This window comes from Nomascus leucogenys, chromosome 6 (genome assembly GCF_006542625.1).
Source record: "Nomascus leucogenys isolate Asia chromosome 6, Asia_NLE_v1, whole genome shotgun sequence".
NCBI lineage: Eukaryota > Metazoa > Chordata > Mammalia > Primates > Hylobatidae > Nomascus > Nomascus leucogenys.
In genome coordinates, this window is record NC_044386.1 from 102,165,676 (window position 1) to 102,183,174 (window position 17,499).

General features: G+C 38.8%; 1 protein-coding gene across 2 annotated transcripts in view; it reads right to left on the reverse strand.

Annotated features, from left to right (window-relative positions):
* Positions 1 to 17,499, reverse strand: part of ADAMTSL3 (ADAMTS like 3) — a 388,402-nt gene that overhangs the window by 140,309 nt on the left and 230,594 nt on the right. For both annotated transcript variants that reach the window (XM_030814922.1, XM_030814923.1), the window contains exons 11-15: positions 13,458 to 13,596; positions 12,324 to 12,374; positions 10,669 to 10,873; positions 5,524 to 5,671; positions 3,800 to 3,884 (exon numbers count right to left, since the gene is read on the reverse strand). In XM_030814922.1, coding sequence (XP_030670782.1) covers positions 3,800 to 3,884; positions 5,524 to 5,671; positions 10,669 to 10,873; positions 12,324 to 12,374; positions 13,458 to 13,596 — 628 coding nt within the window. The remainder of the gene's footprint in view (positions 1 to 3,799; positions 3,885 to 5,523; positions 5,672 to 10,668; positions 10,874 to 12,323; positions 12,375 to 13,457; positions 13,597 to 17,499) is intronic.

Below are 17,499 nucleotides of genomic sequence, written 5' to 3' on the forward strand. Positions count from 1 at the left end.
TATGCCCACTCCCCTGCCAAAGTTACATGGGGTGTTTGTTTAAAATGCTGGTGAATGAAAGAGAGACAGAAAGTAGAATAGAGGTTACCAGAGTCTAGTGGGAGGCAGTAGGGAGTTATTGCTGAAGGTGAACAGAGCTTATGTTGGGGGTGATGAGAAAATTTGAGAGATGGGAGGTGATGATTGGTGCACAACAATGTGAATGTGCTTAATGCCACTCAGCTGTACACTTTAAAATGGTTAAAATGGTAAGTTTTGTGCTGTGTATCTCTCACCACGATAAAAAAAAAAAAGATCTGCCAGCTGAAAGAAAAATGAAATGTTGGTGATGGAGCCCCACTCCTACAGTATCTGACTCAGTGGGGCCCGGAAATCACCACATTTTAAAAAGCACCACGGGTGATTCTGATAAAAGTATTGAGGATAGCATTTCAAAAATAGTATTTTGATTATTTTTAAAAAAACTTCTTTTAGAGATACATAATTATGAATGAAATGATGTGCTGTCTGTATTTGCTTCAAAAATGATCAGGGGGTAGTGGCAGTGGTGATGGTTTCGATGAAACAAGAGTGGCCCTGGGTTGATAATTGTTGATACTGGGTTATGAACATGACACGGGGGTTCATTATACTGTTTTCTCTTCTTTTAAATAGGTTTGCAATTTTCTATGATTAAAAACAAAGTTACAGAAAAAGACTTAACAGGTGGGGCCACTCCCAATTAAGAGGGGAGTGTGATTAAAGCGGAGGCAAGAGGCAGCTTGCTGTGGGCGAGAAACAGCCCGCAAGTCAGTGTGACTGGAGCATCACTCAAGGCAAAAAAAAGGAGGTGGCCAGACACGAGGCTGCAGACCAGGAAAAGTAATACCCTGCCAAGTCCCATTGGGCATATGAACCCACATAAATATTTGAGTGATGGGGAGACATTTGGATATTCTGAACATTGCAAAGAAAGGATTAGACTTGGCCAGGTGTGGTGGCTCACACCTGTAATCCCAGCACTTTGTGGGGCTGAGGCGGGTGGATCACAAGCTCAGGAGATCGAGACCATCCTGGCTAACATGGTGAAACCCCATCTCTACTAAAAATACAAAAAATTAGCCTGATGTGGTGGCACGTGCCTGTAATCCCAGCTACTCAGGAGGCTGAGGCAGGAGAATCGCTTGAACCTGGAAGGTGGAGGTTGCAGTGAGCAGAGATCACGCCACTGCACTCCAGCCTGGGCAACAGAGTGAGACTCTGTTTCAAAAAACCAAAAAGAATTAGACTTGTGCCCTACCTAGATAGACTACTCTGGTGGCTGTGTTGTATAGGGGTGGATTTGAGGGAAGCAATTCAGGAGCAAATTAGAAAGCTGTTGTAGGTGTCCTGGGAATTGATTTCAGGACCTGTACAAGGATGGTAGTTTGGATGGAGAAGAGGAGCTGGAACCAAGAAAGATTTTAGTAAATATAGTCGGCACAACTCAGTGGCTAATTACACATCAGAGAAGAATGAGAAGGAGCCAAGAAAGAGTCCATGCTTCTAGTTTGGGGAACTGGACGGACTGCAATCCTATTAACCAAAACAGGACATACAGAAGCGTTATCAACTGTCATCTAACTGTGTTTTGAAAACAAAAGATCTTGGTAGGACCCATCATTCTAGACAGAGCACTCTGTGACCTTCCTTCTGTGACAACTACACACTCTCTCTCAAGTGTCTCAAACCCTTTTCTTTCTATAGACTCCTTCCCTTACAGGATTGTAGGTGATCAGAGATGTGAGAAGGTTCCAGCAGCATTTAGCCTAATGCCTTCCTTGTACAGTTGGAAGGTCTACAGATATTAACTGACTTGTGCAAAACCCTATCTTTTTAATTTAAGACTGCCCTAACTTCAAAATGAAAAACAACAAACACATACATATACACTTTTCCATCAGCTTGACTACCAATCTTTACTCCTTCTTTAGTACTTAAATACCCATTGCTCCATTTTCTTCTTTTTTGGAAATTTATTTCTGAAATATCCACAATGTTTTATTCTCTACCCTTTGAATGCTACTACTCTAAAATTCACTGAAAAAGCCTTTCTTGTTAATCAAAGCAGCCTTTTCTTGTTCCTCATGGATTTTCCTTGTCTTTCTGTGAGATTTGAATCCATTTGCTGCTTGCCTCCTTGCCTCCTTAAACTCCTTCCTCCTTTGGTCTCTGGAATAATAAGCTTTCCTGGGTCTTACTCCTCCCTCTCTTCACTACTTTACTCCCTCACCATCTTCCTCTTTTGATTCCCCCTCTTCCTCTAAATCTCCAAGCTTCTGTCAGGAGCCCAACACTCTTCTCTTTTTACTCAAATACTGTGAAGCCATTCACCCTCACATGGTCCACAGTTTCTTCTGTGGTCATAGCCAGCACTGACAGTGGTCCACGTGGAGAAGTCTGTGCCTGTCATGAGTGCGATGTGCCAGCTACGTTGGCCCACATCACTTTGCTGCATGTGCCTTCTCAAAGAGAAGTAACCCACACTGCCCTGGGGCTCACCACTGGGCTGGACCACAGTTAAAAGGGAGATTGACAAATGAGAGTGGGTTCTGAAAAGCACAGGAGGTTGGGAAGGGATCTAAAAACAACAGTGCATGAAGACTGCTGAAAAGGCTAAGAATGATGAACTTGGGAAAGACAAAGCTCTCGGGATCCATGGCAGCTTTCTTCATATTTGTGAAAACTTGTCACATGGGATGGGGCATAGATGTATTTTTTTTTCTGCTTCAGAGAACACAAATTAGGAGGTCTATTCCGTCTCATCAGAAGAAAAAGATCTTGCAAATAACTTGGGTTGCTCAACACAAGAATGAGGTGTCTCTTAATGCAGTGAACTCTGCCCATTGCTGAAGGTGTTGAAGAAGAAATGCCCGCTCCAAGATGGAAAGTGGCCAGATTACTGCTGAGACCCCTTTTCCTCCGATGCTCTGGGAATTGCTCTCTTCATAGGTAGCCTGTCAGCAACATAGACTTAACATGTTTGACATGGAATCAGCTGTTCTGTTCAATTACTTGAGTCTATCATTGGTACTGTTGTTCTTACAGATTCCTGGACTAGAAATCTCAGAGCACCTTTGATTTCTTGCTCTCTTTTTGTCCCTATATAACTGCCTCCAGAATGCTTGATTTCCTCTTGATTCTTAATTTCCACTGGCACTGTTACAATCCAGATCCATCAAATCACATGCAGATGGTAGTCACTGGATTTTTGAGTTGGAATGAACCCTGGAGAGATCAAGCCCAACCTGCTCCTTTGATAGGTAAGGAGAATAAGACACAGAAAAATTACACTTGTCTAAGGTCATGTAGTTAGCAGGGGTGGTTCTAAGCTCCAATACTCTTAGTACCTTGTTCTTTCCATTTCCCTATGATCACTCAGGTGACTAATGCATTTCAACTTAATTGATTTTATAGAGATTGACCATGACTTACCCATGGAATGATTGGTTTATTTGTATGATACTATGATGGTTCATGGTCAAATCACATGCGTTAAAACCTAGAAATTATCCCCAAGCTCTAAAGTATAGCAGATCACTGGATCTGCTTTGAGTTAAGTAACACTGTTCTTTTCTGTGCTGCTCAGAGAAACTGCCAAAGGAGGACTGCTGAATTGTGAAATAAAGAAAAATTCTAGCCAGCTCAAGCTCTCTAGAGTCTGTAAATCCAGGTCATTTGGATATTAAATGTATCACTGCACTCCAATGAGTACAAAAATTACATATATCATGTTAACTGGCTATGCCCTGATTATTCCCACAAAAGGTCCTGGACTCACGTTGGTTCTTCTGTTGCTATTCTGGTCTCTTCTAGTTCTTGTGCTTGTTTCAGCGAAGGCAATTTTGCTTCCACTGGACTTTTTTCTAAGAAAAAGAGAACATAAACAATGAGCCTAATTACTATTAATCATTAAAGAATTGGATAGGTGATCATATTGGCTGAAGATTTCATTTATAAAGAGGTCATGTTTTTCAAATGCGAGTTGAGTTCCTTAGTACAATACGTTAGGTGACTGCTGTAATGAATTAAACATTTCTGCTGTATTTTTAAAAAAATTAATACATTATTAAAATGCAATCAAAATGATCACATGATACAGTTGAATATGCTGTCAAAGTTAACATAAAAATGCCTTTTATAAATCAATACCAATTTCTGTTGTTCATACATTGAAGCTCTTACTTCAACCATATCAGCTTGCTATCTTTGGTCACATTTTATTTTTGCCCATGGAATACAAAAATTAATAGAGAAAGGCAAATAACATGAAAGTTAAGAAAGTTGGGGGGTATGAAGGAGTCTATGTTATAGTTTACTCAAACTTTTACTGTTGTTGTAGTTGTTGAGGGAGATGATTACCAATTACATCTGGCATGGAGGAACAAACTGTTGCCCCTTTCTGTCCTTTGAAGCCTCCTTGATGTGAAGAAAGGAATAATCTATCTATGAAGTGAGAAATAAAAATAACTTTAGGGTGCTTCAAGGAAACTATGGACACTATGAAAGTGGCTATGAAAGTATCATAAATGCAGAAGGAAGGAAAAAAGACTTCACTGATGGAGTTATGTAGTCAATGTTTGCACCTGTCATGGCAACTAGTGATTTTTCTGCAAGATAGAGATACTCAAAAATATTTATCGAATGGCTAATTATGAGGCTATTTGTATAAATAATGAACCCAGAAATAACAAAAGAGAGTTTTACCATCCTCTCTCAAGTACTAAGGAGAAGTCCTTCTTACTAATAGTTGGGAATAATCTTTTCTCTCATTTCAAGATGGAAGATACTTTTCATGAGGATGGTTAACATTAAAGAACATGGAAATAATTATGTACAGAGAAGATTGTATATCAGAGAGATGATGCCAAATCCTCCTATCCATGGATGCTACCCATTTCTGCTCTTTCATGTGGAACAAATGTGAACTACTGGAGAGATTATAAATGCATCCATAGATCTCCACTGGGAACTGGAAGTTTTCATTCATTCTATGCATTAGTACACATGATAAAGATGACATCATTCCTCCCTCAAAAATCTTACACTCCAGTGGAAAGGTAGCTATAAAGAAGAATGAGAATCTTGGGAAAAGAATAATTTCCTCCTCCTCCTCCTCTACTTCTTCCTCTTTTTCTTGCTCTTCTGTCTCTTCCTCCTTCTACTTTTCCTTCCCCTCCTTTTTTAATCTTCCCCCCACATTCTTCTTTTTCTTCAAGGGAGGGACTGCATTTAATTTTCTTGCGTCCACCAAGAAATGTTAGTATAAAACTAGACAGATAGGAGCTACTCCATCTGTACTGAATCAACAGGAGCTCAGTTTTCCGTCCAGATGAATAATTCACTTATATCTAACTTCTTTATCTAGATGGGAAGGTCTATTGCAGTCTGTCAATAAAACAATTTTTATAAGAAAGTAGTAAGCTGAAAGGGAAATGCTACATTATTGGAATGGGAGCTGGAAAATACCATTTGATTTGAATTTACAGTGCACCACAGACTTACCTTTTGGTTTATAACACGGGATGGGAATGACACATTCTTCTTTGATGTGTAACTTCAGTTGTGGATTGCAGCCCCCAACATGCTCTCCACGGTGGTTAATACACAGAACAACCCGGTACCGTAACCCTCGGCCACAAGTCACTGTGCACTTCAAAGAAGAAAAGAGAAGCCAATGCATTTCTTTTAAGAGAACCACAAAGGCATTATTTTATCATATGCAAAGGAGAGCCATTGAACTACATAAATATTAAAGACAAAAGACTTTTAGACAAATATTATGTAAGGAAGGGTACAGAGGCTAATTTTCTGTGATGCTTGTATTTCAGGGCCCCTCTTTTGTACAACCTTGTTCCACTTCTCAATTCAAAAAGTATTTAAGGTGAGATCATAATCCAAGAAAATTAAAAATGCCCTGAAATCTTACTGCTCAAATATCAAAGAAACTTGTTACAAGTTTTCTCAAGTTTGATTAAAAGTTTACATGACCCTACCCAAAATAATTTTTGAAGATGAATGAAACCTTTCTGAACTGTCAATAAAAATATAATAAAATTCTGATGAATTATGCCAGAGGATTATTTTTCTATTCTGTCTATAGAAGTCAGTCTTGCAAAACTGGCTGTCATGTAACGAGGCCGTCAAAGAGTATTCAGCCAAACACTATAGGAAAAAATACTATAGACGCATCCCGATACATCTATAACTATAACTGCCTGCAGTTAAAGTTAATAAAAACATTATGCTATTTTTTTCCTGAATTTTTGTGAAGTTTGTGTTGTCAGCATTTTTTTCTTGGATTATTTGTTTATGATTTTAAAGTTACTCTTGCCTATGAGTGGAATGTTTTCATGTCATATAAAAATCTAGAATAACTTTTCGAATTTATCTGTGTTATGGTTTGGCTCTGTGTCCCCACCCAAATCTCATCTTGAATTGTAATCCCCATAATCTCCACTTGTCATGGGAGGGACCTGGTAGAGGGTGATTGGATCATGGGGGCAGTTTTCCCCATGCTGGTCTCATGATAGTGAGTGAGTTCTCATAAGATCTGATAGTTTTATAAAGGGCTCTTCCCCCTTCACGCTCTCTCTCCCTCTCCTGCTGTGTTGTGAAGAAGGTACTTGCTTCTACTTCACCCTCCACCATCATTGTAAGTTTCCTGAGGCCTCCCCAGACATGTGGAACTGTGAGTCAATTAAACCTCTTTCATTTATAAATTAACCAGTCTCTAGTAGTATCTTCATAGCAGTGTGAGAATGGACTAATATAATCTGCATGTTGGGGAGTATATATATGTACGCATTTAAAAAAATTGATAGACTATATTTTTTGAGGACCATATCGGGTTTACAGAAATATTGAGCAGACAGTACAGACAGCCCCAATATTCCCCTTCACCCGTTTTCCCCCATGATTTTCCCTATTATTAACATCTTGCCTTAGTGTGATGCCATTGTTCCAACTGATGAAACCATATTAATACATCATTATTAACATGACTAATACATCATTTAATATATCATTATTAAATATTATCAAGTCCAGAGTTCACAATGTGGTCGTTGTCAGCTTTCTAAAATTTGTAATTTCTTATAATTTCCTTTCTGATTCTAAATAAACATTCTCTTCAATACTCAATATTTGTGTTTTATATTCTCTTCAATACTCAATATTTGTGTTTTATATTCTTGTTTTTGAGGAGTCCTCTCCAATCCGTACAAACTTCAGACCCCACCAACTCTGGATCCACCCCAGGGAGGGGCTGAGAGTTCTTGGTTGCCTTTGGTTACCTGCTATGGGACAGGCACCTCCTTCATTTGTTATCTCGTGAATCCTCCTGACCCACTTCCAGGTCAGTAGCTTCAGGCTTATTGAACAGATAAGCAAACAGCCCACCATCTAAGGATCTTGCTCAAGGTCACACAGTTCCTAACAGGCAGAGTGGAAGTCCCTCCCAGAGCCATCTATTGCCAAAGCCATGGCCAAGCCACTGCTTTAAGGAGCTTGAAAATTATTTTCTGACTCCCTAAGCACTTTGTACCTGGGTATTGCTAGGGACAAGTTTCAAAGATATGTTTCGAGGATATGGAGGCTTTTCTCAGTGTACGCACATCAGGCAGTATATTGGGAAATCCCTCTAGTTCATGATACCACTCTTGAAACCACTGAACAAATACTTTAATGAGTTCAGTGAAGCTTGAGATTACCCTGTTTTTGGAAAATTGACTCACCTACCCCCAAATTTATCAATTTGAGATGTATATAATATTAAGTGACTGTTTTAGCCAAGAAAGAAAAAAAATTCACCCAAAGAGAAAGAAAACAGTACAAGATGTAACTATACTACAACTGGTTAATCCAAAGGAGTATCCTCTCCTTTTAAACCACCCTTCTGGGAAGCCGGACACTTCCCCCGATGGCACTGTCAGTGTTTACAAAGGTTCCAGAACTCCTCTGTGGAGCTGCATATGTCCTCGATGGTGGAAAATCCTCATCACTGAGGATATATTTGATTTTTGAAAAAAGTGAAAAGTATTAAGGGTGAAGTATGGTGAATGAGAAGAGCTAGTTAACATCCTCTATTCTGATAATATACATAATGATAAAGTCATGATATTTACGGGGATGGAGGGTGATATAAAAGCTCTAAAGCCAACATAAAACATATGGCTAGGATTTATGAGAGCTGAAAACAAGCTCTGCAGTTGTAGAAATAATGTTGATTGGGGGCTGAAAAAGTGAAAGTCCCTAATGTCTCGATAACAAATCCTTTTGCAGCTGGGATGATATTCTTTGCTTTCAATAAAATAGAAAGAGGACTTAAATTGCCAGCAGAAAGATCTTTAAAAATAATTTTTGATGATAGACCATCATATGAATTTTGGCACATAACTCAAGAGTTCAAAGAACAAAACGACCTTGCTAAAATAAAATCCTTACATCCTGGTCTATTGATTTATGTGAACAAGCTTTCCCAGTGTATACATGCAAAGCCAAACAAAACAAAATAAGAAACCAATAGTAAAAATTAACAATAAAATCATTGCTGAACACGTGGCTCATTCCGATGATGAATACATGGACTATTTTTTAAGCTCCACTTAGCTTCTATCAAGATATATTAATGCATGTACATGATGAACTAAGTGTGTATTCAAATGAAAATGTAATTTTTATGTGTTATTCTTATTTACCAAACTTTGAAATATATAGATATATATGTTATTTTGACTGTGTATTAAAATTAACTCAACTCAGAGGAATATTTTAAATACTTAGGGCCTTATGGCCACATGAAAGTAAAATAAATTAATTTCAATGATCATATATATTTTCTTGGAGAGAAGTAGAATAGTGTAATAAAAAAATACTTTAAAGCATAAAAATACATTATATTAGAATAAAATTCTGTGGGGAGAGTAGATTGTAAACGTGAGTTCAAAGGGAGAAATATGCACGACATCCAAATTGTTAAAGAAGAGCTCACCCCTGTATTTTTGAAATGAAAGATGGCAAAGACAGAAATTATCATGGCATTTAAATTCCACTAGACAGATTTTTTTGAATGCTGCAACACTCTATTTTAAAATGTCAACATTCACAACATGTTGAAATGATATTCTTTGTGATTATTTAAACTTGTGATAGGAAACTTCAGATGTCAACCTAAATATATGTGAAGAAATATGTAATTCTCTAATCTTCTTTTTAGGGAGTATGTGACCAAAAATTAATTGATAACTTCTTCCCTAGCAAGTTTGAATAAAGTTCTACAGGGTGATGATGTTTAGTCTGGGGATATCAGAAAAAGATTGATATGGTCTTCACCTGACACTCACTTGTCCTTCAAGTTCAAGTGTGCCTCCTTTCTGAAGCTTTCCTGACACCTTCAGGTGGAGTGAATCATTCCACCTTGTGCCTCTGAAGTACTGGGCACATGACACTACTCATGCACAATACAATACTGTATCACAACTTTGTTTGCATGCGTGTCTGTGCAACTAGATTCTAAGCTTTTGGGTGGTAGAAGCAAGTTGTATTTACTTCTTAGCATGGTAGCTGACACACTGAATAAATACACGAATAGATATATTAATACATGTATATGATGAACTGTGTGAAAATCACTTAAGAAAGCTGGAGAAATTTGAGTCAACTACATCTCGCTCTCTAGAAAATGAAAGGATTAACATTAAATTATTAAATACCAATGTCTGCATTTTTCATCTTTGACTAATCCAGCTGCATTTTATTTGTTCTGGAGGCTTACTCAGTCATATCTTTAGAAAGTGAAAACTACGCTAATTTGACATGAACCTTGTTATACCTCTGGGGTGTTTTCCTTCTTCTCTTTTCTTTTTTCATACAACTTGACCCCACAGATGATTTCTAAATAGGCTGCCCGCCTCTGGTCTTTCCCAATGTTAGGCTATCTTGCCTCAATTACTTAAAATATATTATGTCTTCACAAAAATTGTGAAGGTTCTTAGTAGCTACTGGATCAAGGACGCACACTTTCATGTTGTGTCAGCATTTCCAACTTAATCTTCCAATTCTTAGTAACATGGGTCATCTCTTCAATCTCTTAATCTTCCAGTTCTTAGTAACATGGGTCGTCTCTTCAAATCTTCAACTTTGAGTCACTTCTTGTCATTACTGCCTTTGCTCAGCCATCTCTGTTTGGCCATCTCCCTAACACTAACCCTAATCCAGTGATGTTTCTCAGGTTCTTGCTTGTTTACATTCTTCAAAGAATTTAAATAATTTAAATTTTAATTCTTGCTTGTTTAAATTATTCAGAGATGGATTAGGCACCACTAGGGCAACAAATACTTCCTGACTGACTCTGCTTCAACATTTGTTCTTTACAGATTTGTTCTTTACAGTACTTAATATTAATTATGCTGATAATTGTATGGAAATATTATTATTAATGTCCTTAATATTAATTATTCTTACCTACCATGATGCTTGCTGCCTTTCTTACTTCATCCTCCAACTGTCTTCCTAAGCTCTTTGGAGTAGAAACCATGCTCTTTTACCACTTTTTTTTGTTTCCATGCTGTCTAGCACCATGGTGGGCATATAGAAAACATCTCTTAAAATATGAGAATTTATTAAAAGTGGCATATTCTCAAATCTTACCTGAGACCACTCCATGGCAATCCACTTGGGGCAATCAAACAGATTACAAGTTTGCATAACCTTGGGTTTGGGTGCATACATGCACTTCCATTCTTCCACCTGCAATATCTCTCCATGCATGGATTCCTCTACACACACAAAACTCCGTCTCTGAATCCCTCCTCCACAGGACACGGAACATGCAGTCCAAGGATTATGTTCCCAGCTCAAAAGCAAACAAATAAAATTACATTATTTATTTGTTGTTTGTTTGAAGTTTGCAAAGATGGTGGCAAAAAGTATGGCCTTAAGGTATCAGTTGTGGTTCAGCGGAATGAGCCTGGGACTGGGAGGCATAAGACTTTACACTTTTTTTTTTTTTTTTTTTTTTTTGAGACAGTCTCGCTCTGTCACCCAGGCTGGAGTGCAATGGCGCAATCTTGGCTCACTGCAATCTCTGCCTCCCGGGTTCAAGCAATTCTCCTGCCTCAGCCTCCCTAGTAGCTGGGATTACAGGCATGTGCCACCACACCCAGCTAATTTTTGTATTTTTAGTATAGACAGGGTTTCACAATGTTGGCCAGGCTAATCTAGAACTCCTGACCTCGTGATCCGCCTGCCTCGGCCTCCCAAAGTGCTGGGATTACAGGCATGAGCTACCGTGACCAGCCTTTTTTTAACTTTAATTAATTTTTTTTTTAAAGATGGAGTCTCTTTCTGTTGGCCAGGCTAATCTAGAACTCCTGACCTCGTGATCCGCCTGCCTCGGCCTCCCAAAGTGCTGGGATTACAGGCATGAGCCACCGTGACCGGCCTTTTTTTAACTTTAATTAATTTTTTTTTTTTAAGATGGAGTAGTCTCTTTCTGTCACCCAGGCTGGAGTGCAGTGGCAAGATCTTGGCTCACTGCAACCTCTGCCTTCTGGGTTCAAGCTATTCTCCTGCTTCAGCCTCCCAAGTAGCTGGGATTACAGGCCTCTGCCACCGTGTCCGACTAATTTTTGTACGTTTTAGTAGAGATGGGGTTTCGCCATGTTGGCCAGGCTGGTCTTGAACTCCTGATCTCAAGTGATCCGGCCGCCTTAGCCTCCCAAAGTGCTGGGATTACAGGCATGTGCCACCACGCCCAGCCAAGACTTTATTCTTAACTGACACACACAAATTCTTGTCACAAGGTACTTAGCTCCTCACATCTGGGGTTTCTGTCAACTGGGAATAATATGCCTTCCCTTCATAAGACCATTGTGAAAATTAAATCAATTAAAATATACAGTGTGGCTGCATCTTCAAACTGCCTCTAAACTGTAAAATACTAATGGACAATATTATTAGAGAATCACAGAACCTCAGAGTCAGGAAGGACCATACTACTCATTTCAGTATAAAAGGGGATTAAAATTTCTGATTAATTGCAACACTTGAGCTCCTGCTATAATATTTAGTTGTCCAAGATATGCTTGACAGCTCTAGCGATGGGAAACATCATCTTTTGAGGCAGCCTATTCCATCTAATTCTTAGAAAGATTTTTTCTATTATTGAGTTGAAGTCTGTTTTCCCTTAGCTCTATAAAGTATCTAATATCTAACCCTCATACATTTTAGGCTGTTGCTACAGATGCTACAGTTCCTTGCAAACTACTTAAATTGCAAAAAGGAAAAGGAAACATATAACTCACCGAGGAAGAGGTTGGAAGTGGTCATAGGGCATTATCTCTTTAAATCCATCACTACAAATGAAATCATTGTGAGAATATCATTTCTATAATAAATTAACACATTCATTAATTGACGAATATAATATTTGACATCCCAAGAGACAGAGCTCTTCCAAATTGGAAACTAAAAATGTCAAGTGTTATCAACCATTCCCCAAAATTCAGCCACCATCTCTTTAATTGTCAAGAATATCTACAATACAAATTCCCCAGTTCTATTTGAAAATATAGGAAACTAAACTAGCAGTATATTAATCAAAGGAAAAAAGTATCTTGCAATTTCGATAAATTTATTCCTTTTTATAATCATTACTCTCTTAATATATTAGTGATATTAACACACTGTCATATTAGTCGGATCTTCAGAAAACCATTTTATTTCACAGAATTTGTCCTTTGAAAGGTCTCTATTAATAATTACGTTCAACCAGGCTTACAGGAAACGGGCAGTTTAGTAACAGGAAATGAAATCCACTGAGAACGCTTCCTTTTCCACTTGCACACTTCTTCCTAAGCCAGCTGGCAGATATCTGGAGGATTCTGGGACTTGATATTGTTCTGTTATTTTAAGGTATTGTAGTAAGCCAGGAAACTTCCCCGGGCAATCCAAGTCAGCAGGTACTAAATTATGCAATAGGATAGTTTACACATAGCTTTTTTTGCTTTGGCATTAAAACTTTTTACTTCCTTGCACAATGCATTATTTATACTGAATTTAATATGAATACTTCAAAGGCCAAAACATGATAATGGGTGACCCAGTTTAAAAGCTAAAATGGTGAGTGAAAGATATTTATGATTGGCAGATGGACTACACATTTTACTTGGATGAAGAGAGCAGGAGATTTTCAAAAAGGTTCATTATAAAAAAAACTTAGGAACACATAGCCCACGACAAGAGAAAGCTAGACTTTCATTCCTAACGAATGTGTCCTAATTCCTATGCACCATAGTTACAAATGTGAATGTAGGCACCTGCCGCCAGTAGACAAAGTCAGGAAACGGAAATGTATTGCCCTGCAAAGATTGATCAGTCTCAGTTGAAGCTGATTTGTTTCTTTTTGAAGTAAAAAGCGTGTGGACAATGACACAAACCTTGATGGGCAGGGATCCATGCTGCATTCCTTCAGTTTTGGTTTTGGTTTTACATTTTCAGGGTAGTAGTGACAATAATGGTCAGGAACTACCCTCTTCAAGCGGATATCCACACATTCAGCAGAATTGAGCTGATAACCTAAAGTGTTAGAAAAGGAAAGTCTGAATATTGCATCCGTTTCATTTGTACTTGGCAGAGTTATCACTTGCCACACACTTTTTTTTTCCTCTTTAAGAAACTTAACTCAGTGGTTCTCAACCCTGGCTCTATAACAGAACCACATGGGAGCTTTTAATATACTCTAATGCCCAGGTTCCTTCATGGTCCAATTAAGTCAGAAGTCCTGTGGCTGGGATCCAGGAAAACAGTACCTTTTAAAAAAGATTCTCAGGTTCTTCTCAGATGACTAAAATGCGTGGCCAAAATTGAGAACGACAGTTAGTACCGACTGTGGTACTCTCAGCACTTCTAACTAAAAAATTACAATAGTCTCCTCTTAAGAACTGTTCCCAGCCCAGGTGCAGGTGAGTTATTCATTCTCCTCAGTTCATTGTCTTTTCTCCTCATTGTCACCATGGCACTGTGCAAGGCCCTTCTCTCATTTCCGTATAATCTCTCTTCTTCCCTTATTGACACTCCCATTCCAATCTCCGCAACACACCTGTTTTGATTTGTTGTTGATATGTCCTTAAATATGCAACTGTCTTATGTAACTTTTTTTGTGTATCTGTTTTTAACTTAATAAATGATAATGTGTTTTAAATCTTGTTCCGTTTTCCACTTTTTTCACTCAACATCATGTTTTTGAGAACTACCCTTGTGCTGGGTGGTTGCTGGGTTGAATATTTCTTTCATAACATTTTTTGATTTGCATACACCGTACCACATTTTACTCCTCTGCTCCCCTGGGATGCCACGGGCACCTGCAATACCAATAAGCTTTCCAAATGGGAATTAAGCATTGTCTATACAAAAAGGAACAAAATCCATCCCCCTATGTCACTCCCCAGCCCTCGTCTCACAAGCCTTCAAATGGAAGGAATGAAGACTTATTCCTGATTCTATTAAACCTAATTTGCAGAGTTTCTGAGGAAAGTAAACATTGCAATTAGATGAGTGCTATAAATTTTAAAAGCAAGTCACAAAATGATGCTTCTATTTCCTGAAAGGTCTGATTCCAAGTTTCCTGTCACTACATAAGTGTCTTGTTAAGTTAAACTTTTTCAAAAAAAGGTAATTTTTCAAAACTAGAATGAGCTCTTTACAAAAGAAAAAATGCCCAAAGCCAAGCATTCTGCCTCTGCCAGTTGGTCTGAAGGTCTAAAAATACATTTAACGTCTTGATTGTCGAGAGGAATCTGATTTTATAAACCACTAGACAGCTTTCTACAAGACATGGCTTGGATGTAAGCTGAGTGCAGAAGGACGGACTGGTATGCATTATAAAAAGCAAGGTCGAAACCGCAAGAATGAAAATCCAAATGGAGTCAATAAAATGTTACTTGGGTGCCAATATCTGCCAGAAAGTCAACGATATCAGATGGCAATGGCAATCTAGGTACTTTCTCCAGAATGATCTCAAGTGTCTCACATCGACGACTACAGACGGGACTAGGAAAGTCCATCCAAGTACCCCCGGTACCTTAGAGACCGATGAACTAATTTTCTTGATTATCCAAAAAACTCTGAAATTCCATTCACACACATCACACAGATTTGATTACTAATATAATTAAATTTTGGTAATGCTTTCCTTGTGGATTTTATGTGTGTGTTTTATTTTCCCCAAAACAAGTACAAAATGAGATTACAGCTCCTTGAGTCAGAAAAAAAAATCTTTGTTCTAAATAGAAATAGACTTCTAAATGAAAACAGGGCATATACAGGTGTTTATAATTTGGGGAGAGAGAATTAATTTTCCTCTTTTGTTTTATCACAGTTCAGAGATAGCAAACAGCAAAAGAAATGAGGCAGATTGCCTTTCTATATCTTGAACAAATGTACTGAAATTCTGCCAGTGTACAGAAAATGGCAGGCACCCCAAAAGCAGCCTAAAATCTCCCTTCTGTTCTTACATCCACTGCTATCTTTGGAGACGATCTCACTGCTAAGTGCTCATGCACATTTATAGTTCCAGCAGGACTATGTCTTTCCATGGGCACCCAAGTATAAGAAACACCTATTTGCTTCCCAAGAATTTAATCAACTGGACTAAGCTGAATCCCACTATAAAATGTCTCCTCTGGAGTAGAAAGTGCCTTTTATCTTATGGATCCAAATGTGAACGTCTCTCTGAATGACTGTGTGTAAGAACAAAGAAATAAAATTTTTAAAAAATAGATGTTTGAGCCAGGCGTGGTGGCACATGCCTGCACTCCCAGCTACTCGAGAGGCTGGGGTGGGAGGATGGCTTGGGCCCACCAGTTGGAGACCAGCCTGGGCAACACAGTGAGATGCCATCTCTACAAAATATTTTAAAAATTAGCCAGGCATGGTGGCACATGCCTGTAGTTCCAGCTACTTGGGAAGCAGGGGCTGGAGGATTGCTTGAGCCCAGGAGTTTGAGTCTAGCCTGGGCAACTTAGTGAGACCTGCCTCTAAAACAAACAAAAACAAACGAGAGAGATATGTTTGTTTTCTGCAGAGTAAGAGTACCCAAAGAGTCATAAGTGACTCAAAGATGTAAAGGAAACTTTGCCTCATAAAAATGCTTATAACATTAAAGAAAATTCAGGAGGAATTGAAAATAAACTGAATGAATGTCAGAGCTGGTAGAAACTTGAAGATGACTTACTCCACTGGTTTGTTTTCACTGTATTAACTTTGTGATTGTGCTCTATTTGTGACAAGGGATAGATTTCCACTTACGGTAGTACTATTAAATTCTTTTTGTGAATATGTTTATTTAAGTTGAATAAATGCCCCCCTTAAGGAAAAATCCTTTAGTAAATAACAGTGCAGGAATAACACAGATATGGCAAAAATAGTGATGGCAATATGGCTCCAGCTGCTATCCAAAGACACTGGCTTAAAGAGGCAATGGTTCTCAAAGTGGAGTGTGTACCATCATCTCCTGGAGGATGAGCCACACTCTGGGGTTTCTGACTCAGTAGGTCTGCGGTGGGGCCTGAGAATCTGCATTTCTAGTTAGTTCCCAGGAGATGCTGATGCTGCAGGTCCAGGAAGCCCACTGTGAGAATCACTGCTGCGGGATCATAATCAAGTGGTCTATTGCCTCAACCCTGGCCCTGGGAAGAACTAGCTGGCATACTGGGGAGATTCACTTTTACTTTCTTTCTGTGGCACTATTCAGTCTTCTCTTTCATTTCCAGGGACATAAACTTCTTCTTGGGCCTGGGCTGCCCAGTGCTTCCCATAAAAGTGCCTGCCCTGTTGTTTCAGGGGGAGCCTAAATTCCAGAAGAGAGACATCTGCCTGCATATTCACAGCAACCTGGCACTGACTGAAGAGCCCTCCTTCATATACCTGTAGTTTAAAGGAGAAAGGCCAGTTTCTGACTCTAAGTAAATTGATATGCCGTAGGCTTCAAGGATTGAAAAGATGCGGAGCTAGGCTGGGCTGGAGAAGGATTTATTCTAGCTCTTCAAACAAGACCATACCTGAGCCTGCATACCCTGATCTGGTCCCAGGTGTAGTAGGAGGTTTAGGGGAGGCAAAGGGCAAAGTCATTTAGAGCATGACTGATATCAAGCAGACCTGGCACCAGATCCTAGCTGCACTGTTAACTAGCTGAACAACATACTACTGTATGCTCTTTACACTTTCTAAGTGTCAGTTTGTTCATGCATAAGACAGGAATAAAAGAGACCTTCCTTAGGGTTTTCTTGAAGAATAAATGTGATTATGAGCATCTAACCCATAGCTTGACACATGGTAAACTCCTAGTACCACTGCCTGGTACTCTAAGGGGAAGCTTAAACATAAATCCCTATTCTAGTAAGTCATGGTTCCTGGGTTGCATGCATTTATTCTTTGATTTAAAAGGTCAGTTCAGAAAAAGAGAATTATTTTGACAGTAGC